The 25,040-nt window shown below is 40.2% G+C and overlaps 1 protein-coding gene across 6 annotated transcripts in view; it reads left to right on the plus strand.

Annotated features, from left to right (window-relative positions):
- Nucleotides 1-25,040, plus strand: part of rapgef2b (Rap guanine nucleotide exchange factor 2b) — a 301,306-nt gene that overhangs the window by 239,808 nt on the left and 36,458 nt on the right. For 5 of the 6 annotated variants that reach the window (XM_055645980.1, XM_055645960.1, XM_055645999.1 and 2 more), the window contains 8 exons: nt 8,197-8,354; nt 12,836-13,076; nt 13,742-14,125; nt 17,312-17,523; nt 17,784-17,907; nt 21,158-21,181; nt 22,299-22,522; nt 24,309-24,485. In XM_055645980.1, the coding sequence (XP_055501955.1) occupies nt 8,197-8,354; nt 12,836-13,076; nt 13,742-14,125; nt 17,312-17,523; nt 17,784-17,907; nt 21,158-21,181; nt 22,299-22,522; nt 24,309-24,485 (1,544 nt within the window). The remainder of the gene's footprint in view (nt 1-8,196; nt 8,355-12,835; nt 13,077-13,741; nt 14,126-17,311; nt 17,524-17,783; nt 17,908-21,157; nt 21,182-22,298; nt 22,523-24,308; nt 24,486-25,040) is intronic. The other variant, XM_055645969.1, reaches the window with a different exon arrangement.

The raw sequence follows: 25,040 nt of genomic DNA on the forward strand, positions 1-25,040 counted from the left end.
CCCACCCCCCTTCCCCCCCCCCCCCCTTCCCTCTCTACCCCAGGTAGTTGAGGTCAGTTCATTGGCTATATTTATGAGGGAGTTAGATGTGGCCCTTGTGGCTAAAGGGATCAGGGGGTATGGAGAGAAGGCAGGTACGGGATACTGAGTTGGATGATCAGCCATGATCATATTGAATGGTGGTGCAGGCTAGAAGGGCCGAATGGCCTACTCCTGCACTTAATTTCTATGTTTCTATGTTTCCCTCTCCTCACCCCTCTCCCTCTCTCACTCTCTCCCCCTCTCTCACTCTCTCCACCTCTCTCTTTTCCCCCCCTCTCTGCCCCCCTCCCTCTCTCCCCCCCCCCCCCCCTCCGCCCCCTCTGTCCCTCTTCCGACACTCCCCCTACCCCTCCCTCTTCCACTTCTCTCCCCTTACCCCACCCCTCTCCCTCCTCCACCCCTGTCTCCCCCTCCCTCCCCCTCTCTCCCCCACCCCTTCCCCTACCCCTCTGTCCCTCTACCCCCCCACTCTGTCCCTCTTTCACCACTCCTGCTACCCCCACTCCCCCATCCCTCCCCCCCCCTCCCCACTCTTCCACTTCTCTCCCCCCCCCCCCCCCCCCCACTCTTTCCCCTCTCTCCCCCCCACCCCTCTCCGCCTCCCATCCCACTCTCCCCCCTCCCTCCACCACACTCTTCCCCCTCTCCCTCCTCCTTCCCTTACCGTGCACAGTCTCTGTCTTTAAGAAGGAACTACAGATGCTGGAAAATCGAAGGTAGACATAAAAAAAGCTGGATAAACTCAGCGGGTGCGGCAGCATCTATGGAGCGAATTGAATGGTCAACGTTTTTGGCCGAAAACCCGGAAGAAGGGTTTCGGCCAAAAACGTTGCCCTTTTCCTTCGGTCCATAGATGCTGCTGCACCCGCTGAGTTTATCCAGCTTTTTTGTTGTTGTACCAGCCTCTCTCTCTGCCCTTCTATCTTCTCTCGACTCATGCACCCCCGCTCCAACCCCTCCCCACCCCCCCTTCACCTCTCACCCCCATCCTCTCCTTCCCCCTCTTCTCCCCCCCCCCCCCCCCCCCCCCCTCCCCCTCCCCCTGTCCACCCTCGTCCTCCCCTTCCTCACACAATATTTTTTGTGGGGGCGAGTCCACAGTGTGTGTGACTGTTTGTGGAGGCGGCCACGCGCTCTCCATTCAAGAAGACGCTCATCTGTTTGTGGAGGCGCGTGCTTAGTATCAAAGATCCTATAGCAGAGCGCTCTGCTATAGGATCTTTGCTTAGTATGTGACCAAATATCTTATAGCGGAGCTCTCCGCTACAAGATCTTTGTGTGTGACGACATACGCTCCCCCCCCCCTTTGGTGCAGGAGGCGCGCACAGCATCTGAACACTCAGCGATTATTCAAATTCTTCACTAACCATCATTCTGACTTTGCTTGTGAAGAGAAAAGTCCTGAATTGCATTTGTCTGATGCAGGAAGATTGTTCCCGATGTTGGGGAAGTCCAGGACAAGCGGGACGCAGTTTAAGGATAAAGGGGAAATCCTTTAGTACTTAGATGTGGAAAACATTTTTCACACAGATAGTGGTGAGCCTCTGGAACTCTCTGCCACAGAAGGTGGTTGAGGCCAGTTCATTGGCTATATTTTTCAGAGGGAGTTAAATGTGGCCCTTGTGGCTAAAGGGATCAGGGGGTATGGGGAGAAGGCAGGTACGGGATACTGAGTTGGATGATCAGCCATGATCATATTGAATGGCGGTGCAGGCTCGAAGGGCCGAATGGCCTACTCCTGCACTTAATTTCTATGTTTCTATGTTTCCCTCTCCTCACCCCTCTCCCTCTCCCACCCATCTCTCTCTCCCCCACCCCCCTTCCCTCTCTACCACCACCCCCTGCCCTATACCCCTCTGTCCCTCTTCCACCCCTCCTCCTACCCCTTCCTCCCCACTCTTCCACTTCTATCCCCTTACCCCACTCCTCTCCCACCCCCTCCCCTCTCTCTTCTCCTCCCCTCCCTTCCCCTCTCTCCCCACCCCCCTTCCCCCCTACCCCCTCTGTCCCTCTTCCACCACTCCCCCGTCCCTCTTCTACCACTCCCGCTACCCCCCCTCCCTCCCCACTCTTTCACTTATCTCCCACTCTTTCCTCCCCCTCTCCCATCCCTCTCTCCCCCACCCCCCCTTCCCTCTCTACCCCACCCCTTCCCTCTCTCCCCCCACCCCCTTCCCCTATCCCTCTGTCCCTCTTCCATCACTCCCGCCCTACCCCTCTCCTCCTCCCCTCCCCTCCACTCCCCCACTCTTCCACCTTCTCTCCCCCTTCCCCTCCCCTCTCCCCTCCCCCTCTTTCCCCCCCACCCCTCTCCCCATCTCTCACCCCCCCCTACCCCGCTCTCCTTTCCCTCTCAAATCTATCCCGTTTCCTCCTCCTCCCTCCCCTCTTCTCACCCCCCCCCCCCAACCCCGCAAACGCTGTTGGGGAAACAGACCCAACGGGTCTGCACTTGGTCTAGTATATCTATAAAACTCTGGGGCTATCCGTCCGGCTGCCGTCCGGATCCCTTTCTGCCTTTTGATTCGTGCCCGATACTCGCAGATGTCCAATCGGAATGGCCGATGCTCGCAGATGTCCAATCGGAATGGATCCATTTGCATGTACGGCTGCCGGCTGCATTTCTTCCTTTGATTCATTGCCACGCCCAATCCAGACGCTCAATCTCCGAGATCTTTTCCATTTCGGTAGAGATTTCGCTTTTCTTTCTAAGTATCCGCTCCTCATTACATTTTGTCGTGTTGAAGTACACGTTTTTAATCAAATCCTTCTCCCCCCCCCCCCCCCCATTCACGCCAATTGTTTTCTTCAATTATTTTGCATATTTATTGCAGATTTTTTTCAATTTACATGACATGGCATGAACCTATCTTACCAGGTCAGATGCTTTGAAGATGTTGAGTAGGTCTGTCATACACGGCAGTTATTTTTTATCATCTTTTGAGAAACATTGCAACCTTTATACAGCTCATTATAATGTGACAAGCATCTGAGAACAGTTCTTCAGGAAATCTTCCATATAAAGAAAAATAGTGCTCAATTAAGTCTATAAAGGAACAGAGTCAAATGGAGTTCATATACTGCACATTGTATAAATATAATGTGTGTGGTTGTTTAGTTTTGTTAATTCACTTGAATTATGTTCTCCATCGCACACATTGAGATTCGTGTTAGATAGAAACGTAATCACTTTTTATTAATTCTCTGTTCACTCTGGAATTAAGGATGAGTAAATGGTACTTAAGAGAAAGGAGCTAGATCTATTGGACCTGGAGGGAATTTTATATGAATATGTTCATAGAATAATAACTCACTAATTGCTAGGTGACCTGTTTTTCCTCCTGTGCATTAAAGAGAGATCTTTTAATTACACGCTCATACCCGATTAGCTCAAGGATTATGTTGGATCTAAACTTATTTTGGATCTAAATACTTTAAATGTGAATTTAATTCAAAATTTTAAGCAGTTCTGGTTATAAGTATGAGCACTAATTCCTTCAGATTGTGGGTGTAAAAAAAAACCAATTTAGTTATTTATATGATGAAATTTATAATGAAATTTGTTGTGTAGTCTCAGGTTAGGACCCTTCTTCAGACAGATGGTAAAAGGGGTGGGGGGAACAAAGCCTGGTTGATGGGTGGCTACAGGCGAGGATAGGTTCTGATTGGTAGATAGTTGGACAATGGTCAGAGATGAAAAAGCAAAAGGTGTGAGGTAAGGAGATAAGGATAGAGGATGCACAAAATGTGGCCAGAGGATGGATTTTTGGTGTGGGAGGGAGTGAACAAAGGTGTTCGTAGGTTAATTTAAAATTGTAGAATTCAATGTTCATGCACTTGGGCTATAAGCTACCTAAGTGGAGTTGTGTCCATTATTCAAAAATCCACGAGGCCAGGAAGCACCATTGGTTAGTAGACCATGAGGTTTGTGCAGATTTTGAGGTCTTGACGTGATTGAAGGTGATGGTAAATTTCATCATTAATGTCAGCCTTCATGAGTGGAGATCTGGAGAAAAGAGAAATGACCTACATTTTCATCTTTTGTATTGTGTGTGCTATATACATGACTCAACCTCTTATGTGCTTCATTAAATGAGTCAACAAAATTCTGATTTCAACATTAGAGTGCACGTGCAATCTTTGTTGGCTTGATAGAAGTTGGAATTACCTTAGTCCTTGAGGCGATGTCGGTCTGAAACTTTCACTGAAAGTGACAAGGAGGACAGAGAAAAGTGTTGAGGCAATGACACATTGACACTGGCATTTGAGTTTATGGTGGACCTATTGTTTGCATGCCATCTAATAGTAGAGGTGACATGGAGACTAATCGCTAGATATTCAGTTTTAGAAGGATGCTCCTTCTCGATTAACAAATATAAAGGCTGTGTGAGATGACAAAAAGCCATGTTTGGTGGTTGTTGGTGCTTTTCGCTTGAAGTTGTTGTATGAATAAGGTCATTTCCAATAAGCAAAGAAGATCAGATCTAAAGTACTTGGTGATGGACAAATTTTGCACTGATTTGGGGGATAGGTCTTCAGTTTTTAGGAGATAACTGAGGAGGTCCCTGGTTATGAACTTTCCTATGTCAGATAGCAGTTACAGTAATTGGATGTTTCTTCTTTCTTGAAGATTATTTTAATTGTAGCATCTGTGGGGATTTCATGAATCTCCTTTCATGAATTTTATGTCTGGATGTGAGAAATGACATTGTAAATTTGCAACTGAAGTTCGGTTCAGGCGTGTCGGTCTGAAACTTTCACTGAAAGTGACAAGAGGACAGAGAAAAGCTGTTGAGGCAATGACACAGTTGACACTGGCCCACTTGAGCGTATGGTGGACGTCACGCAGTTTGCGTGCCATCTAATAGTAGAGGTGACATTGAGACTAATCGCTAGATATTCAGTTTTAGAAGGATGCTCCTTATCAATTAACAAATACAAAGGCTGTGTGAGATGATAAAAAGCCAATGTTTGGTGGTTGTTGGTGCTTTTCGCTTGAAGTTCTTGTATGAATAAGGTCATTTCCAATAAGCAAAGAAGATCAGATCTAAAGTACTTGGTGATGGACAAATTTTGCACTGATTTGGGGAATAGGTCTTCAGTTTTTAGGAGATAACTGAGGAGGTCCCTGGTTATGAACTTTCCTATGTCAGATAGCAGTTACAGTAATTGGATGTTTCTCCTTTCTTGAAGATTATTTTAATTGTAGCATCTGGGGATTTCATGAATCTCCTTTCATGAATTTTATGTCTGGATGTGAGAAATGACATTGTAAATTTGCAACTGAAGTTCGGTTCAGTTTAGTTTATTGTCACATGTACTTCGAAGTACAGTGAAAAGCTTTTGTTGTGTATGCTGACGAAGTTAAACGCCTGTCCCACTTGGGCGGCGCATGACTGCGTGTCACTACCTACGTCATCACGCACCATGCGCGCATCAAGCATACGTCGTGACGCATAAATGATGTCGCGTAAATTACGCGCAAATGACGCCCAAGTGGGACAGGTCCTTCAGGGAAATGACAGTACATGATTACAATCAAGCCATTCACAGTGTACAGGTACATAAGGGAATAACGTTTAGTACAAGATGAAGTCAATAAAGTCTGATCAAAGATAGTCTGACGGTCACCAATGAGGGAGGTAGTCGTTCAGGACTCTCTCTAGTTGTGGAAGAACAATTCAGGAGCCTGATAACAGCTGGGAAGAATCAGTCCCTGAATCTGGAGGTGACTATTTTCACACTTCTATACCTTTTCCCGATGGGAGAGGAGAGAAGAGGGAGTGGCCAGGATGGAGTCAATGGAAAGGAGGTTAGTTTGTGTGATGGTCTGGGCTGCGTCCACAATTCGTTGTTTCATGCGTTCTTGGATATAGCTGTTCTTAAACCAAGCTGTGATGCAACCCAATGAAATGCTCTCTAAGGTGCATCTGTAGAAGTTGGTGAGAGTTGTTGGGGCCATGCCGAACCTCCTAAGTCTTCTAAGGAAGTAGAGGCATTGGTATGCTTTCTTGGTTGTTGCTTCAAGGTAGTCCAGGAGAAGTTGTTGATAATATTTACACCTAGAGATTTGAATTTTTCAATCATCTCTACTTCGGCGCCATCAATGCAAACTGGGGGTATGTGTATTGCTTCGATTCCTGAAGTCATCACTATCTCCTTTGTCTTGCTGACATTGACAAGTTCATCTTTACCCAGTTTCAAAATGTCATTAGGGATACCACATGCTCGAAAAATCTTGCTGTTTTCATGTCATGTCACAGTCATAAGAGTCAGAAAACACAGAAAGAGGATCTCTGGCCCAACTTGTCCAAGATGTCTCATCTACATTAGCCCCACCTGCCTGGGTTTGGCTCGTATCCCCTAAACCTTTCAATGTACCTGTCCAAATGTCTTTTAAATGTAGATATAATAACTACTTCCTCTGATAGCTTTTCCATATATCCACCATCCTCTCTGTGGAAAGGTTGCCCCTCAGGTTCCTATTAAATCTGTCCATCTGTCCCCTCTCACCATAAACCTATGTCCTCTGGTTCTTGATTCCTTTATTTTGGGTAAAAGACTCTGTGCATTCTCCCTATATATCCCGCTCGTGATTTTATACACCACTATTAAATCACCCCTCAGCCTCCTGCTCTCCAAGGAATAAAGTCCTCACCTGCCCAAACTCCTATAAACCACAAACAGCAATGGGTCCAGCATTGGTATCTGAGGCACACCACGAGTCACATGCCTCTAGTCTGGAAAAACACCAATCCACCACCACTCTGCTTCCTACAAATTCTGCATCTAGTTAGCTTGTTCTCTCTGGATCCCATGGGCCTAATCATCCAAAGCAGCCTACCAATCGGAACATTATTAAATGCCTTGCTGAAGTCTATATAGACAACATCGATGGCTGATCTCCCACAAACAAAGCCATGCTGACTTTCCCTAACTTTCCCTGACTATCCAAATAGATATACAACTTATCCCTCAGAAACTTCTCCAGTAACTTATCGACCAAAAATGTTAGGATCACCATTCTATAGTTCCTAGGCTTTTCCTTGCAGCCCTCCTTAAATAGAGGCACAACATTGGCCAGCCACCAGTAATCTGGCAGCACACCTGTGTAGAACGATGATTCATAAATCTCAGCAAGGGTTCCCACAATTTTTGCTCTAGCTCTCCTACAGTGTCATTGGATACTTTTGATCAGCACCTCTTCGACTGTAATGCAAACTGCCCTCAAGACATTTCCATTAAGTGTCCCTAACCTTGGGCTTTTTCTCCATGGTAAAACAGATGAGAAACACTCATTGTGGATCTTGTCCATCTTCTAAACACATAGAGATGAAGACAGATATATTGACAATGGATAGGAACCATTAGGATTTGAGATTGTCGAGTGAATGTAATTAAGGCCAAATAGTCCATAAAAAGTATCTCTGAACAACATTTTAAAAGAGATGGACAGATATATGGATAGGATGGATTTAGAGAGCTGTAGGCCAAAATGTGGGAATTGGGACTAGATCAGTAGGCCACCTTGGTCAGCATGGACAAGCTAGACTGAAGGGCCTGTTTCCATCTTGTACAGCTCTATGACTCCATTACATAAAAATTGGTTTTGGAAGATCATAAATTTGGGACCTTCATGTGAGACACAGATGATTCTTACACCTATACCTAACATCACCATGTTAATACCTTTGTCTTACAATTTCAATGAAAATTAGGTTGGAATGAGGTGCTGCATTTGACAGCATTGTCTTTATCCTATAAACATATGTAAAATATAAATGGGAATGTGAAAAACAGGAACTGCTATAGAAGCAGCTCAAGTCTGCTCGCTCATTGATAAAGATCATGGCTGACTCAAACTTGGCTTCAGCACTACTTTCCCATCATTTCCTGAAACACCTTGACTGCTTTGTGATTTAAAGTTGAGCAAATAGTATTAATATATTTAAGGGCAAGCTAAATAAGTGCTTGAAGAATAGCGGAGTGGGAGAATGCAATGGAGGTGAGTCCGTGTGAATCTTAGTGGCATTGATTTGTTAGGTTGATGACTTCTTTCTGTGCTTTAAATAATAGGTTATGTTTTGTGCAGCGTTGGTATGGTTTAAAATTGGTGATAATGATCCAGTTTTGTTGTTCCTCTACTTCTTACAGTGATATTGGTATTGGTCAATCTCAGGACGACAGCATAGTTGGCTTGAAACAATGCAGACATATTGCTCCTGCTCTGCCTGTAAGCGGAACATTATCTTCTAGTAATCCTGACCTGTTGCAATCTCATCATCGCATTCTTGATTTCAACACTACACCAGGTGAGTGTAAATTTAATTCCAAAATGTGCTTCCTGTTGGGTACCTAATTTGGATACTTGTTGCATATACTTTCTATATGCAATATACTTATCAGGCAGAAACCCAATTCGGCTTTGTGTTGTTTACATACATAAGTAATTTCACTTGGCTAGTAACTAAATTTACTGTTAGGTGTACAATTCAATTTTAACCAGTCCCTTACCATAATAAATTATATGACGTAACTTGGATTAAATTGTAATGCTGTTTCGCCTTTTGCATATAAAACCATAAATTTAATTGCAAATGAGTCAGTTGTCATTGCCCATTAAGCAAAAGCATACTTTTTAAAATATAATTATTCCATTGCTTTGTTCCATCAGCCATTACATAAAATAATTTTGTTACATAAATAACAAAGATAAATATTTACTACAGAGATTTGGAGTTTCTTACAGGTTTGATGTTGTGTGCTCACTTCATTTGAGTATAGTTATGAGATTGCAACTATCTTTATTCCCTTTCAATGAAGGCTGTTAGTCAGTCACACACATCTGTCAAATCTGGCAAGCTCTATTTGAGTTGGTAATATCTGAATTGAAAGTCTTACCGTGGTATAAATGCAGGTGTCCCCGGAACAGGGTTAAACCATATTGGGATTTTTTATTTTGAACAATTGTAAAATCACTTTTGCATTCTTTGCACTCTTGTTTACAATTTTATCTGACTCCACAGAAAAACAATACGTTCCAATTTCGAAGAATTGGAAAACCTTTCACTCTCAGTAATGTAGAATTCTTCCTGCAGTTGTAGGAACTTGTAGTTCAGTTCAGTTTAGTGAGATTATTTATTTTTTTGGACTGTTCACAAATTGAGGCCAATGATTTTTAAGTCGTTCATATGAGTCTATATGTGCATGGAAGTGGCTTATGAGACAGATCTGGGTTTGATCCATAAAGAAGACACATTAAAATCAAAATCAAAGAGCTGTTAAGGATAGAATGAAATATGCTCTTAACACTTCTCTGCAATTTTATTTAGTGCCTTTGTTGCCAACAGAGATTTCACGTGTGTAAGAGTGAAACCGATCTATAAGTACGCCAATTTATTCAAACGTTTCAAAGGCCTTTTATTGTCACATGTACCAATTAAGGTACAGTGATATGCAAATTAACATACAGCCATACGAAAAAAAAGCAACAAGAAATACATAAAAGTTAACATAAACATCCACCACAGCGGATTCCCCACATTCCTCACTGTGATGGAAGGCAAAAATATCCAATCTTTTTTCTCTTTATTTCTCCCGCGGTCGGGGCAGTCGAACCATCTGTCGGGGTGCTCACAGCTCCCGCTACCTGCGGTCGAAGCTCCCGTATCAGGGCGATCGCAACTCCGCGTCAGGGCGGTCAAAACTCCTGCTGCTTGGCGTTTCCGATGTCGGTCTCTGTTAAGTCCTCAAGCACCCACGGTTGGAGCTCCGAGGTCGATCCCTGGCAAAGGGATCGCGGGCTCCATGATGTTAAAGTCCCGTAAGCACCCACGGTAGAGCTCTCAAAATCGGTTTCCAGCAAAGGTCGTCAACTCCTCAATTTTAGGCCGCATATATGATACGGGAATAAATCGCATCTCCATCAAGGTAAGAGATTAGGAAAAGTATCCCCCAACCCCCTCCCCCCACATAAAACAACACTAAAAACATACATTTAACACATACTATTTAAACACAAGGAAGGAAAGGACAGACAGACTGTTGGCGAGACAGCCATTGCTGGCGCCACCCGGTGGTTAATCAGATAGTAAAATTGTAGTTACTGGCATCTGTACAAAAGTAAAGTGATCAAAACAGAGACACAAAAAACTAGCTGCTAGAATCTTGATCAAAACACAAAAGTGCTGCAGGGACTCAGTGAGTCAGGCAGCATCTGTGGAAGGAAGGAAGGACATTCCTTCCACAGATGCTACTGACCCCCTAAGTTACTCCAGTGATCGGAAAATAATTTAAAAAAATATTTTGTCTCGGCTCATAGAGTGACCTTGTTAATGTTACTTTGTGATATTTTAGAATGACTATCTGGCTCTTGAGATGGGTAATTAGCAATGTGATTCTTTTACACATTTTAATAATCCATCCTAGCACATAAAAGGGAAGATGATTTTTCCATGAGTGAAAAAGCCCAGTGGGAAACAATGAGTTATTTCTTAATGCATGAGAACCGTCTGACAAATTTGCAGGACTTAAGGGCCTGTCTCACGGGCATGCGACCTGCATGCTTACTGGAAGCGTGGGCCACGCGGGGGTCGAGTGAGTGACGTGAAGTGAAGTTCGCGCGTGATGTACGGCGTCAAGACGCTGCGTACGGCGTCAAGATGGTGCGTACAGCGTCGAGACGCTGCGCATGCCCGTGCGGAGCTGATCCCGACATCGCGCGGAATTTTTGAACATGGTCAATTTTTCGGATCCCCGCGCGATGTCGGGATCAGCTCCGCACAACTCCATATGGCTCCGGCGATCGAAGTGGGACCAACCCCGCGAGGCCGTATGGCTCAAGCTACCATGTTAGGTCGCGCTTGCCGCATGGAGTCGCATGCTCGTGGGACAGGCCCTTTAACATACGCAGCGTCTTGACGGCGTACATCACGATCGAACTTCCCGCGGACTTCGCTTGAACTTCACGTCACTCACTCGACCTCCGCGCGGCCCCCGCTTCCGGTTTGGTCGCGCTTGCCGCATGCAGGTCGCATGCTCGTGGGACAGGCCTTTTACTCTTTTGATGGAATTAAGTAGATGATCCATGGTTTGAATTGTATGTTGGGACAATTATGCAGTGAACAGAATTAGTTTTAATCGAGCTTCCAAATTTACATATGGAATGCTATGGGTTTTAATTGAATTATAAAACATGTACTAATATTATTTTCTTTCTTATTTCAAAAGCTAAAAGTTCTTATAGTGAGTATTTTAGAATAAAATGCATTGATATTATTATTATTTAAATAGTGCAGTGTTTTGTTTTTAGGTCATATTGTTGCTGATTGGTGCAATTATCGGTACCATTATTTGACATGCCTGGTTGTTGAATATTATTTCAAATAGTGCAAAATCAACCTGTTGTCATAGTATCCAAAAATATTTCTTGGGTTGCTTTATATCTTTGACATCCTTCTTGTTACAGTATCGGTATCTAAGACTGCAATATTTTCCAATTTTATGTTTTGGAATATTCCAATAATTCAATAAAACACATGCATATTTGGGAAACCCAAGATTAGAACATTTTTACATTTGACTAGGAAAGAGTTGCACCAATGGATCGATATTATTAACGTTGACCAATATGAAAGGGCTTCTGATGCAAAACCACACAAAATTTTACAGACTGACAAACAATATGCAAAGACATCTCTGATGAAGGGTGTGACCTAGAATGTCTTTCTTTTTGATGCCTCGTGTATTTCCAGCGTTTTATAGTTTTTTAAAGTAGCAAGCACACGGTTTTTCATTTATCTTGATCAGTAAATGAAAAACAGGAAAGCATAATTGTAGTTACAGGCATTATGTAATCACATATTTTTGTTTTCAAATCCAATAAAAAATGCAAAAGCAGTTTGCAAAATAGCACCAATTATTTCTAATTAATCATGACTATTATTTTGACACCTTAGTTTTAAAGGAACTTTATTTTCTGCCTACAAATGAGATAAAATGTCACCTGCTCTATTGTTGGTCTCAAGGGAAAATAAATCATGGGCGTAAGCATGTGATCCATTTACAACAAAGATATTAATTATGCTGACAGCCGCCACAAACTTTACTTGGAATTTTTCGGCAATAACTTGAATTTCTTTTCAAGACAGCATTCATTGTTTAGAGACATTGCCTAAACCAAGAAATGTAAATTAGATAATTTAAATACTTGTAATTTTATATGTGGGGAATGAGTGAAAGTTGTATTGAGTGAAGTAGATTAAAAATATATATTTAAAACTGTGAGGTACTGAGTGCACACATAAATTTTCAGTACTCGAGAAATTGTTTAGACATAACATTTATCATCCTGCAAAAACTCTTACTTACACCTAAGTTTTGGACACATATCCTATTTTTTTCTGATGGATTTAATTGGTTGGGTATCGGTACTTCAAACTCTTCCATTGGCATTATCCAAAATATAAGGCAACTTGTTCACTGCAATATCAGGACGAGGGGAGTTCCTACCTGATTTTCTCCATTATTATACCAGAGATCATTTAAATGCATTTGAAGTTAAATCTTGAGAAAATAGGTATATGTAAAGAACAAGTTTACAAAGACAAATTATTTCAATAATAGCAAAACAATATTAATATTAATATTAGATGTTTAATTATAGCAAGTACACATTGCCCATGTTAGATCTCTTGAACTGGGGGATCTTTTCCTGCCTAATGATTTAATATGTTAGTATAACCTTTCTCAGATAGTTTTCATTTATGCAAGTTCCTTTTCCTTTAATGAGCAGAACTTCCAGACCAAGTTTTAAGGGTTTTCAAGGCAGATCAACAAAGTCGCTACTTAATGATCAGTAGAGACACTACTGCAAAAGAAGTGGTAATTCAGGCACTTCGTGAATTTGCTGTGACTGCTGCTCCTGAATCATACTCACTTTGTGAGGTCTCTGTCACGCCTGAAGGCGTCATCAAACAGAGGCGTCTTCCAGATCAACTATCAAAACTTGCTGATCGAATTCAACTTAGTGGCAGGTAAGGATGATTATCTTGCCATAATCTATGCTTTGCAATAATTTTTTTACAAATAAACTGGGTTATTTTTGTAGATTTTAAGGAAGATTGTTGAGTTTGAATTTAAAGTCACCAAAACTGGACTATGTATAGGTATAGAAATGTGTCCATTTCTGGTTTAAATTGGTTTTATATAGAGTGATATGCTTCAAAATTATTTTCAATTTTTTGTCATGTAGTTCTCGTTTTTCCATTCTATTAGCTTTACATTGTTCCCTATCCAATGTTCTAAACTTTCCGCTCGTAGGCAAGCCACTGAAACATCCACAGAAACACAATAATTCAATTTCTCAAGGCCTGCCCTCCATGTAATTCAATCTCCCTATAAGAAATGATCAAAGAGAGGAGTGCAAATATCAGACAAGCTGTTACCTCTGAAAATGTGTAACTGTAAATCTAGTCTGCTGTTTGCCTAGTGACAGTATGTGAAGTTTTAAAGTTTTGTCAGGACATTAGAGCATCACCATAACTACTGGTCTGAAAGCATTACTAAAACAGTTTTAAATGAGCATTATTTGCTTGATAGTATGAAATAAAGTACGAATTTACCCATCTATTCAGTAATTCTGAGCAGGTTATTAGTGTATTATTTTACTTTTAAGATTGATCGTTTTTGTCTTTCCAAGGTACTATCTAAAGAACAACATGGAGACAGAGACATTGTGCTCAGATGAGGATGCTCAGGAATTGTTCCGGGAAAGTCAGATCGTACTGCTTCAGCTAAGTACTGTTGAAGTTGCCACCCAGCTCTCCATGAGGAACTTTGAATTATTTCGTAACATTGAACCCACAGAATACATTGATGACTTATTCAAACTTAAATCAAAAAGTGAATGTGTCAACCTCATGAAATTTGAGAACATTATCAATCAAGAAACATTTTGGGTTGCAACAGAGATTCTTCGAGAGTCAAACCAATTGAAGAGAATGAAGATAATTAAACACTTCATTAAGATGGCACTACACTGTAGAGAATGCAAGAACTTTAATTCAATGTTTGCAATAATCAGGTAATAATCTGAAAGACAGTTTTTTAATAGTAATATTTTTTTAATAATGCCAAGAGTTTAATTGTCATATGTAATAGAATGATGAAATTATTTCTTACAATAGCTTAATAGGCCCATATAATAGGCCTCTTAATAATGGCAATATACACAAATAAACACAAGAATTTAAAAAAATCAATAAACTAATAAATGTAGCTGTAATGCCAAAAAACTAAATCTGTAGCGCAGATCAGGATTTAGTCCATGGAAGTTCATTGTTGAGGTTAGTTTTGTATAGCGTTAAAGAGCCTGATGGTTGCTGGGCTATTCTTAAACCTGGTGGTCACGGTTTTAAGGCTCTTGTAGCACCTTACCGATGGTGGGAGCAAAGTAAGTGCAAGGCTAGGTGGTGGGTCTTTGCTAATATTGGCTGCCTATAGATCGTTTTGATGGGAGGGAGGTAGGTCAGTACCTGTGATAGACCATGCAGTGTCTACCAAATGATACTGTACAAGACAAATAACTGTGTACATGGCCTGTTAAACTTCTACTGGCTGGATCTACAAACTATAACAATCTCTGTGCAAGTGAGTAAGGCGATGGTTGTTGAGCAGGAATACCAGCATCCTTCATATCATATCTGCGTCATTTTTTCTTTTAACTCCATTTTAGTATTTTACTGTCATGTATGAATATTTATTTTCAGTGTTGGTAAACCTTACAATGTTTTATTGAATGTAACGCCCAGCAGTAAAGAAAGTTTTTTGCAATAATGCATTTGACCCTGTAATGAGCAGTAATAAGGGAACAGTAATGGTAAGGATGGAGATTAAAGTGGGGCAGGTTTAGGAAAAATGTAAACATGAGGCATGGAGGAGAGGAGTAGCAAGTGGAAAAGTATCCATGCTTTATAGAAGATGCATTCTTGAATTAAATGTAATGCATAACATCAGCTCATACTTTGGAACAGTAAGTTTAATACTTATTTATTTCTAGATGTTTACTTTCACAGCTTGACATCTTTCAAATGTTGCACTGTGCTTAAATGCAAAAACAATAAATTTTCAGGACTGCCGCAGGTTGTTGTGGCAACTTGGATGTTGTATTTTAAAACCATTGATCGAAATGTTGCACGGGTTGGAGTAGATTTCCTTATACAGTGCACTGCAGTCGTATAAATGATCAGGCAGCATCTCTGGATGAAAAAGGAATAGGTGACGTTTCGAATCATAACCCTTCTTCAGACTGGAAACGGGTCTCGACCTGAAACGTTACCTATGCATGTTCTCCAGAGATGCTACCTGACCTGCTGAGTTATTCCTGCACTTTGTGCCCTTTTGTGTTTTTTCACATTAACACAACCTAGGAATGTTGTTTTGGGTGGAGACCCTTCTTCAGAGTGAAGAACCTTCTTCAGAGCGAAGAAGGGTATCGACCCGTAACGCCACCTATCCATATTCCCCAGGGATGCTGCCAGACCTGCTGAGTTACTCCAGCACTTTGTGTCCTTTTGTGCATTATTTAGCATCCACAGTTTGTTAATATCAAGGGTCAAGAGTCAAGAGTCAATTTAATTGTCATTTGGACCCCTGGAGGTCCTTCTTCAGAGTCAAAGTCAAAGCCCCCGGCTGGCGATGGCGATTGTCCCGTGGCCATTGAAGCCATGCCGGGTGGTGCGGGTCGCATCGAGCCCCGTCGCAAAGTCCCGCGCCACCTTCAATCCCGCATCCGGGAGAATTCGCCGTCCCCAGGGATGCTGCCAGCAGCGGCAGCGCTCTGCCGCGACGGCAACGGTGAGTGAGTTGGAGGCCGCTCCAGCGACTTGAGACCCGACGAGAAAAGGTCGGGTCCCAGTTTCAAAAGTGTGCCCCCCTTATTTAACATAACAAAACTCCACAGTTTGGCTTAGAGGCCGCTGCTGGCCAGAGCCGCGCCGCCTACCGGAAGGTTGGCCAGAGGAATAGCATATTTTCCTTCAAGTTATCACTTGCTAGAAAATTCTACAGCTGTTGCAATTCTTCGTGTGCAAAGATATTGTGAACCTAATCCTGTTGGACAAAGATGGGTTTTTTTTGTTGGAAATGTTTACAATATTAACCTCCTTGGAAACAAATATGCTTTGCTTTTACTAATGTGGGAAAGAGAAATGTTTTAAACATCAAATTGTGTGCAGTTCTGGTCAGATGTGGAGGCTGTGGAGAGGTACTGAAGAGGTTCACCAAAATGTTGCTTGGTGTCAACTATACAGCGAGGTTGGACAAACTTGGATTGCTTCCTTGGGATCGTGGAAGGATGAGGGGAGATCTGAAAGAGTTTTATAAAATTATGAGAATGGTGTATAGTCATTGTCTTTTTGTAATGCCAAATACCAGAAGACATAGCTTTAAGGTGAGAAATGGAAAGTTTAAAGGAAAGGTGCTGGGCAAGATTTTTTTAATCAGAGAATAGCATGTGCCTGGAACACACTACCAGTTTGAAGTGGGAAAAGGCATGGTGGTAGTGAATACAACAGTGACATTTAAGAGGAGTCTTCATGGGCATACCATCATTCAGGAAATGGACGTACATGGATCATGTACAGGCAGACGGGTTAATTTAGCATCGTGGATCAAAGGGCTTGTTCCTGCATTACTGTTTTATGTTCAAAATGTTACACATTTTTATAAATTTCAAAATCGTAATTTTGCTTTAGACAGTTGGAAAACCTGTTAAATAAAATTTCATGTTTTAATGTTGACAACCGCATTCTTCAAATTCATACAATGCAAAAATCACAACTCTTCATGATGTTTATTGCATAAAATTTAACATTTTATAAAATGGAAAATTGTTATTGCTTAAATACTGTATGTGTTTGTATTTTATTATTTCTTCATATGGTTTAAATATCTTTCTTATGCAATATATTTCAATTGAACAAAAATCTAAATTATAGCTCCATTACTGGAGTATGACAGCCCAGGAATACTGTAAATTGAATCATAATCTGTGATCTTTAATTCAATATAAGAAGTCATATTTTAGTTCTGCAGAAAAACAAGAGGAAATATCTGTCATTAGTTTTAAAGTTTGACACAAAGATTTAATTAAAAAATAGGAATCTGTTCCATTTCATGTTAACTTACTGGTTTACTGCTTATAAGACCTATTTATATATTTTTGAGTGTAATGCCAATTGTAATTATTTTTTATCATTCCAATATCCAGTGGTCTATATCTTGCACCAGTGGCACGACTGCGTAATACATGGGAAAAGCTTCCAAACAAATATGAGAAGTTATATCAAGATCTTCAGGATCTCTTGGATCCTTCCAGAAATATGGCTAAATACCGCAATGTTCTCAATAACCAGAACCTGCAGCCTCCTATTATTCCCCTCTTCCCTGTAATCAAAAAAGATCTGACGTTCCTACATGAAGGTAATTATCTTTAAAAGCAAAATGTGATTCATATTGCTTATATTTAAAACTCTTTGTCTTCCTTGGTCTTTCTGTCACAATCTTCTGACTTTTAAAACTCGGGCTTGGTGCCAACCATTCAATATTTGCTGATTTATTTTTTCAACCTTAATGACATTTTTATCCTTCCTTGGGATGTTAAAAAGACAATTTTAATGTATAAAATAGGGATCTGGTTTGCTTCTTTCTCAGGAGTTATTCTGTCCATTTTTCTCCCTTAGGAAATGATTCAAAAGTAGAAGGTTTGATCAATTTTGAAAAGCTACGCATGATTGCTAAAGAAATTCGTCATGTTGGCCGTATGGCTTCAGTTAATATGGATCCTGCTGTTATGTTCAGAACAAGGTTAGTGCCTTGGTTTACAAGATACTCAAATCCATAGTGATAGCATTCTAAACCATTTACGAAAGACTGACTGTGAGCAAAATGCTTTTTGTTTGTAAAATCGAACCTGTTTTAATTCAGTAGCTACAACAAAAATTATGCTGTAAACCTGCTTTACATTAAAGTAATTTGGCTAATATCAACATACTAAATGCAGCATAAAAGAATTCTCATTTTGTTACAGTTAAAAATTAATCATAACTATTTTGTCATAATAGCGTCTTGAGTATTTAGCATTTCAATATAGGTTTGTTTAAAATATCTGCTTTCTGCAGTCGAACGCTCTAAAAATGTATTTTGTTAGGAAACTGAACTGCAATTCAAAATTATCATATATTTGCTTTTCACAAGGAGCAAATAAAATGCACCTTGGCTCCCCTTTTCTTCATAAAACTGTGTCCAATATTTGGCATGCACAATGTTATTTAGAAATTCTAAAGCAAGTCAAGGTTGTTGTACTAGGTTTGTGCTAAATTAAAATTTGTGTCCAAAAGATAAGGTTAACTAACACCTGACTGACCAAATGCCTTCTGTCGTATCCATGAACTTGAATTGCAAATTAAATTGGTTCTGTATCTCCAAAAATATGTGATAGATTGTATATATGTTTCAAATAAACATTTGTTTGAAACTGAAATTTCAAATAAACATTTGTTTTGAAAATCAAAGTAAATCAAAGAAAATCAAAATACCCCAAGTAATAGAAATCTGTCATTTTAATGGTATTTAAATTTAATACTATATGTTTTGTAGTTTCAGAATATCTCTTGTCTATAAAAGTATAAAAAGGCAGTTTAATCAATGGGAAAATATGAAGTGTTAATAAAAACATAGAGAAAAGAAACAAGTATGAGCCTTATATCCCCTTGAGCAGACTCTATCAGTAAGATTATGGGTGATCTGGCCTTTGACCTCAACAGTTTATGTTCCCAACGCCTTTGAATATCTGCTGGACTAAAGAATTCTGAAAATTCACAACCTTCAGAGCAAATAGATTGTCTTCAACTGTGTCTTAAGCAGTCAATCCATTATTGTAAGACTTTGTCCCTTAGTTCCAAAGTCTGTCCCCAGCAAAGATACCCTGACAGCCTTAATCCTGATAAACTGCTCAATGAGCAAATCTAATGATTCAAAACCCCAAAGAAGACCAGTTGACCTTTCTTCATAAATCAACATTCGTTGAAGTAATCAATGAATGATTACTTCATTCCAAAAATCATTTTAGTGAACCTTTTCTGAACTGCTTCTAAGACAAAAATGTCCTTTAGTTCTATTTGAGAAAGTTATGTTCTTAAACAAAGCCTAGGTGTATAGTTGTGGTGAACCGTCATAATTTCATTGTCCATTCTTTCATGCAATTAAAACCAGCATTCCAATTGTCGTCTTAATTACATTGCTTTTACCAGCAAGTTAATGTTTTCTTCAATAGTACATACAGACCTGAAGGGCATTTGATAATTTAACATTATATTTGTTTATTTTTCCAACTAAAGTGAATTTTGTCACTTTTCTGCATATTATGCATCACGCACACTGATTTTTTTTCTCTCATATCTATGTCTCTTTGCAGACACTTTGTGTCCTCATCAGAGCTCATTTTCCTACCTATCTTTGCATCAGTAGGTGATCAAAGTCAATTTAAGGGGTAATCCAAGATTTAAATCGAGGATCTCTTGAATGTTATATGCTTCAGACACCACAGTCATACCTCTCTCTTCAAAGACAGAAAAGACAAGGTTGCCTACAATCTCTGTACATCTCCATTGATCTGCAGAACTTTTATTTTAAGCAGTTTCAGTTATTTCAAGTTCAAAATATTTTTTTCAACATTTTTTAATAGGTCTGGTAATTATGATTACAGAATTATTTCTCATGATTTATTTTGCTAATTAATTTGACATTTCCCCATTTTCATGCTTAACCAATATTACAGGTCCTGTACAAATTATGACACTGTTACCCAATGTTTTTTTTTTTTTGCTTTGCTTTGCTTTTGTTGATCTTGATATGGCATTCCATTGGGAAAAGATATACCATTTTATCATGAATAAGCCAAAATAATACAGCATAGAAATGTATCTCCTGTTGCTTTTGCTAAAGACATAATATGGCGCTGGCAGCACATTGCACTTTGAACATAGAACAGTACAGCACAGATACATGACCTTCGGATAACGATGTCTATTCTGAACTTGATTCGAAGACCATCTCATATCTACCTGCACATACCTGCACACCTGCCCTCCATTCCTCCATTGCCTATCCAAAATTCTCTAAGTGCCACTATCATATCTACCTCCGCCACTACCCCCGGTATCATGTTCCAGGCATTCACCATCCTCCATGTAAAAAAATCTAGTACATTTCCTTTAAGCTTTGTCCCACTCACCTTAAAGCTATGCCCTCTAGACTTTCATTTTTACATCCTGGGAAATAGGTTCAAACTGTCCACCCTATCTATACCTGTCATAATTGTATCACGTCTCCTGCAACTCCTGGTGTTCAAATCTATCTAACCTATCCCTGCAGTTAATACCTCGTAATCTGGCCATCGTTCTGGTAAATCTCCCCTGTGCCCTTTCCAAAGCCTCAGAAGTTTATCCATGAGTTTATATGGTGGGTTGACAAATTTAAAAACAAGTTGCGTATCAGATATAGCTCAAGTTGCTATCCATATTATTGAAAGTATATTATTTTGGATTGAAAAGTATTATATCATATCAATATAGTTTTAGTCTTCACTTGAATAAATTGCAGGGAAATATCTCTGGTATACACTTGTGGGGTTTCATGAAAATCAGGTTTGAGATGTTTTGCTCCATTCTACTTATTGGATCGTTTCCTAAAGATAATGTATTGTGGTCAATAATGGGCAGGTTGTATAATGTCTTTGAAGAGAGCAATGCCAAAACAAAACCTCGGGTAGCATGTGAATAATTTCACTATTGACAAATTGTATTTTTTGTTAACTTACCTTCCACTGTGAAGAATAAATGTTACTGTGACTGGACTGGGAAATGCTTGAATCTAACAGTACAATTGATCATAGTCACTTATATGTGTTATGTTGACTGAAGTGACTGGACTGTGTTATGTCCCTTGGCTTTTGTTACTGCATGCCCGAGATCTGGTCTTTTCTGTCAGAGCTTGTGATCTTTCTCTGTCTTTCTTCCTATACCCATGCTTCAATATTCATGGCTCTCACTTACAGGAAGAAGAAGTGGAGAAGTCTGGGGTAAGTGGCGGTACTGCAGGCACAAGGACATTTTTGCCAATTTGCATTTTTTCTTTCTGCTGCTTCCATTATGCTTTGACATTTTCATTTTAATCCTTTTGTGCTCTGGCTTTGTTGGATGATCTTTACTTACTCACATGAGTCTTCTCTAACATTACTGAGGCTACTATAGTCATTTAGAAAATATGTTATGAGCAGTAACTTCAAAATTGTTAAAGCATGTACGTTGTTTTTATAGTACTGGTTCGAAAGTGGATTATAAAAGTCTTAGAAACATTAACTTGTATTGGCAGTCATAATTTAGTGGATACAAAGTTATTATAATTATAAGTATTTTTCCCCTTTCTTACGGCATTAGAGTATTTTTGTTTGACAAGAGGTTTGACTTTCAGTTTAATATTAAGTTTTAGCTCCTTGACTGATTGGCAGATACATTTTTAATACATTTAAACTAAAATTGTATGCCATTTTTAGCCATTTGTACACAGAAAAAAACAAGATATAATTTAGTGAGGATCTTTTAGTTTAAATATTTACCCAGGTTTATGGCCATTCTGATGGATGCTGGAGTTTATTTAGTTTCATTAAATTTAAGTTTAATCACTATCGGACTGTGGACCTTGTAGTTCTTTCCCCCCTCCTTATATGGAGGCCAACATACTATTGCTCTGGAGCGGCTGCTTAAATTGTGCTGTAGTTTAAAACTGTTACATTTTAAAACTGTTAAACTGTAAAGGTTTATTTTTAATGTCAGGATTTATTTTAACTGCTACCTTTAACAACAGTCCTGCATGAGCTTTGATTCCTACTCCATCTGTTCTGCTGGAGTGGTAGCCTCTTTTAGACTAGTGGGCAGAGACGCTTATAGTAGTTTAAATTCTGATTGTAAAGTTGTTGCAGGATAGGGGTCTGCAGAGTAGTTGCTGATTTTTATTTTCCATTCACTCTTAATTCCCTCTTTCATTTTTGTCTGTCTGACCTACTGGAATGAGGCATGTGTTACTCTGCTTGAACAAGACTGACCTCAATCTGACTTTTGCATGTTCCAATCTTTGACCTTCCATGCTGAAACCAGCGGCATCTCTCTCTCTCTCTCTCTCTCTTTCCTCTTTGGCAGGTCGCTTAGCCAAGGCAGTACAAATAGTACTGTATTAGATGTGGTACAGGCAGGGGGACACAAGAAGCGGGTACGTCGCAGCTCATTTCTCAATGCAAAGAAACTCTATGAAGATGCACAGATGGCTCGGAAGGTAAAGCAGTACCTCGCAAATCTTAACCTGGACATGGATGAAGAAAGTCTACAGGCCTTGTCTCTTCAATGTGAGCCAAGTACGAATACATGTAAGTTATAGATTCTTTTCTCTTTTTGGAAAATTTTAATTAGGTTCTATTTTATTAACCAATGGAGCGACTACAATTTCAGTATTCATTATATTGTGCATTAGAAGAACGTGGGCCTTGATTATCTAGGCAAATACCATTCTGAAGGGTAATTGGCTACTATAAATTACTTCAGAGTGTACCTCAATAACACAAAGAATCAAATGAAAGATAATGGGCCTGTGTGAGAGGATGAGTTGAGGGTCAAGAGAAATAAGGAAAGAGATAAGAAGAGTAACAGAATTGTTTTTCTTTGAGCTGGCATGGAGCTGATGCCTCTTTCAGTGTTATTATAAATTATAGGACAGAGGGACGGATGGAGGACAGTGGGTGGTGGGGAGGACAGAGTAGCAGGAGGGCAGACAGGGGGCACAGACAGGCAGGAGGGTGGTCAGGGGGCGCAGACAGGTAGGAGGGAGCGGCTGGCAGATAGGAGGGCAGGGAAACAGAGGAGCAGAAGGGCAGAGGGTTAGGTAATTCAGTCATGACCTGACATCTCCAGGTTGTGAGTGCAGATCGGACAATTTGGTTTAGGTCTTTGGTTTGATTGTGTGCTTGCAAGTTACGAGATTATTTAGCTATAATTGCCGTGGCACCAGAATTGGTGCCATCTGCTGGTATCCTTGGTCCGCACCTCTGTCCAGTTCATGATCCAATTACCTATTGACCAACATCCATCGCATACCTGTGACCGATTCTTCACTGCTTTGTATCACTCATCAGCTCCTAGAGCATGTGGAGACGCAGGGCCTTTGAAACCGTGTGGACCAGAGCCCACACTCTTGCTTCTCTAAAAGAGGACTGGGGGGAGTGAGGGGGGCTACAGAGGTAGGGATGATGTGGGGAGGGAAAACAGTGCCAGGGAAAGCACTTCCTGATTCATGAACATTTACCCCGTCCACTCCCTTACAATGATCATATCCTACAGCTTGAAAATGACACTGCCAGTTTTTCCTGAACAATTTGCATCCAGTATTATTTTTGTCCGGTATAAAATTGATGTTTCAATTTCTCACTTTGTGTACCTTTAAATCTGTATTTAAATTATCCAATTTCTGTAAAATGTTTAAAAGTTAGCAAAAAAAATAATTCGTTTTTTTAAACTTGGGTTGGCATCTCTAGATTATTGTGATGGGCTACCAGCTTATTCGATGACATTGCTTTTGCTCAATGTCAGAGATTCCCTTGTACTGATATTTATGAACAACTGGCACTAGAAAAGGGAAATCCGTTCCACAGATACTGCTGCATCATTGCGGTGTTGAAGAAGGGTGTCGACCCAAAAAATCACCTAGATGCTGTCTGACCCGCTGAGTTACTCCAGCACATTGTGTTATTTTGTGTATTAACGAGCTTCTGCAGTTCTTTGTTTCTACCCATGTGGAAAGAAAAGCTTTTTTCAACCATTTACCGTTTTTGCCTTTATACAACATGCAGGATCCACGAATAAAAGTTGAACCAACTAATAACAAATTAATTTTAATATTTGCAGCATGTTTCATACTTCCTTGCAAGGAAAGGCATGAAAAAAATGTCTGTGCTAAGTCAGTGAATATCTAGCAAGAGGCAGGGTAAATATTTCAGGCTGATAACCTTTATCTGGATCTGAAAATTCATAATTTACCACTTTTTCGCTCTTCACAGATAGTACCTGTATTTTCACACTTGTGATTTTATATTAGATTTTCAGCATGTCTGTGTTTTGGTTTTGTAAACATGTTTTAAAAATCTCTTCCTTGTTACCTAGTACCTAAGAATGCAGGAGAAAGAAAAGCAGGCAAACTTTCAGATACGTCTCCAGTTGCTCCAAGATCAGGGGCACAGCAACAGAAGCAGCAGAAAGTGAATCAGGTCCTCCAGGTCCCAGCTGTATCATTATATCCATCACGCAAGAAAGTGCAAGTTAAAGACCTACCTCCATTTGGTAATATTTTTTTTAATTACTTCAGTACTCTGATTTTGATCTATTTTCCTGAAAATATTTGAATGAAGATCCGTATGTGGCTGAAAATTAATGTTTGGGATAGAAATTGCATAGCTTGGTAAATCTGTAAGCATTGCACATTTTGGGGAATTGATGCTGATGGTCAAAATGCCACCAGTTTGGGGCAGAAATATGATACATTCAAGAGAGTCAAAAGTCATTGTTCTGAAACGGAGCAATGAAATTCTTGCTAGTGCAACCCAGGCTATTCGGGGTTCATAGTGTTCAATAGCCTGATAGTTGTTGGGATGAAACTATATTACTGTTTTCAGACTTGTATTCCATCTTCCTGATAGAAGGAGTGAAATGAGTGCATGACCATTGTGGTGTGGGTTATTGATGATGCTGGCTCCCCTAAGGATTTCTAATAGTGATAACTTCACTGCAAAAACATGGTTTTGCTGTTACTTCCTGTTACCGCAACTTTGGAAACCTAGCAGGCACAGAAGACATGCATAGGAAGGAACAGCAGATGCTGGTTTACCCCGACGATAG

The sequence above is a fragment of the Leucoraja erinacea genome, chromosome 1, assembly GCF_028641065.1.
Source record: "Leucoraja erinacea ecotype New England chromosome 1, Leri_hhj_1, whole genome shotgun sequence".
NCBI lineage: Eukaryota > Metazoa > Chordata > Chondrichthyes > Rajiformes > Rajidae > Leucoraja > Leucoraja erinaceus.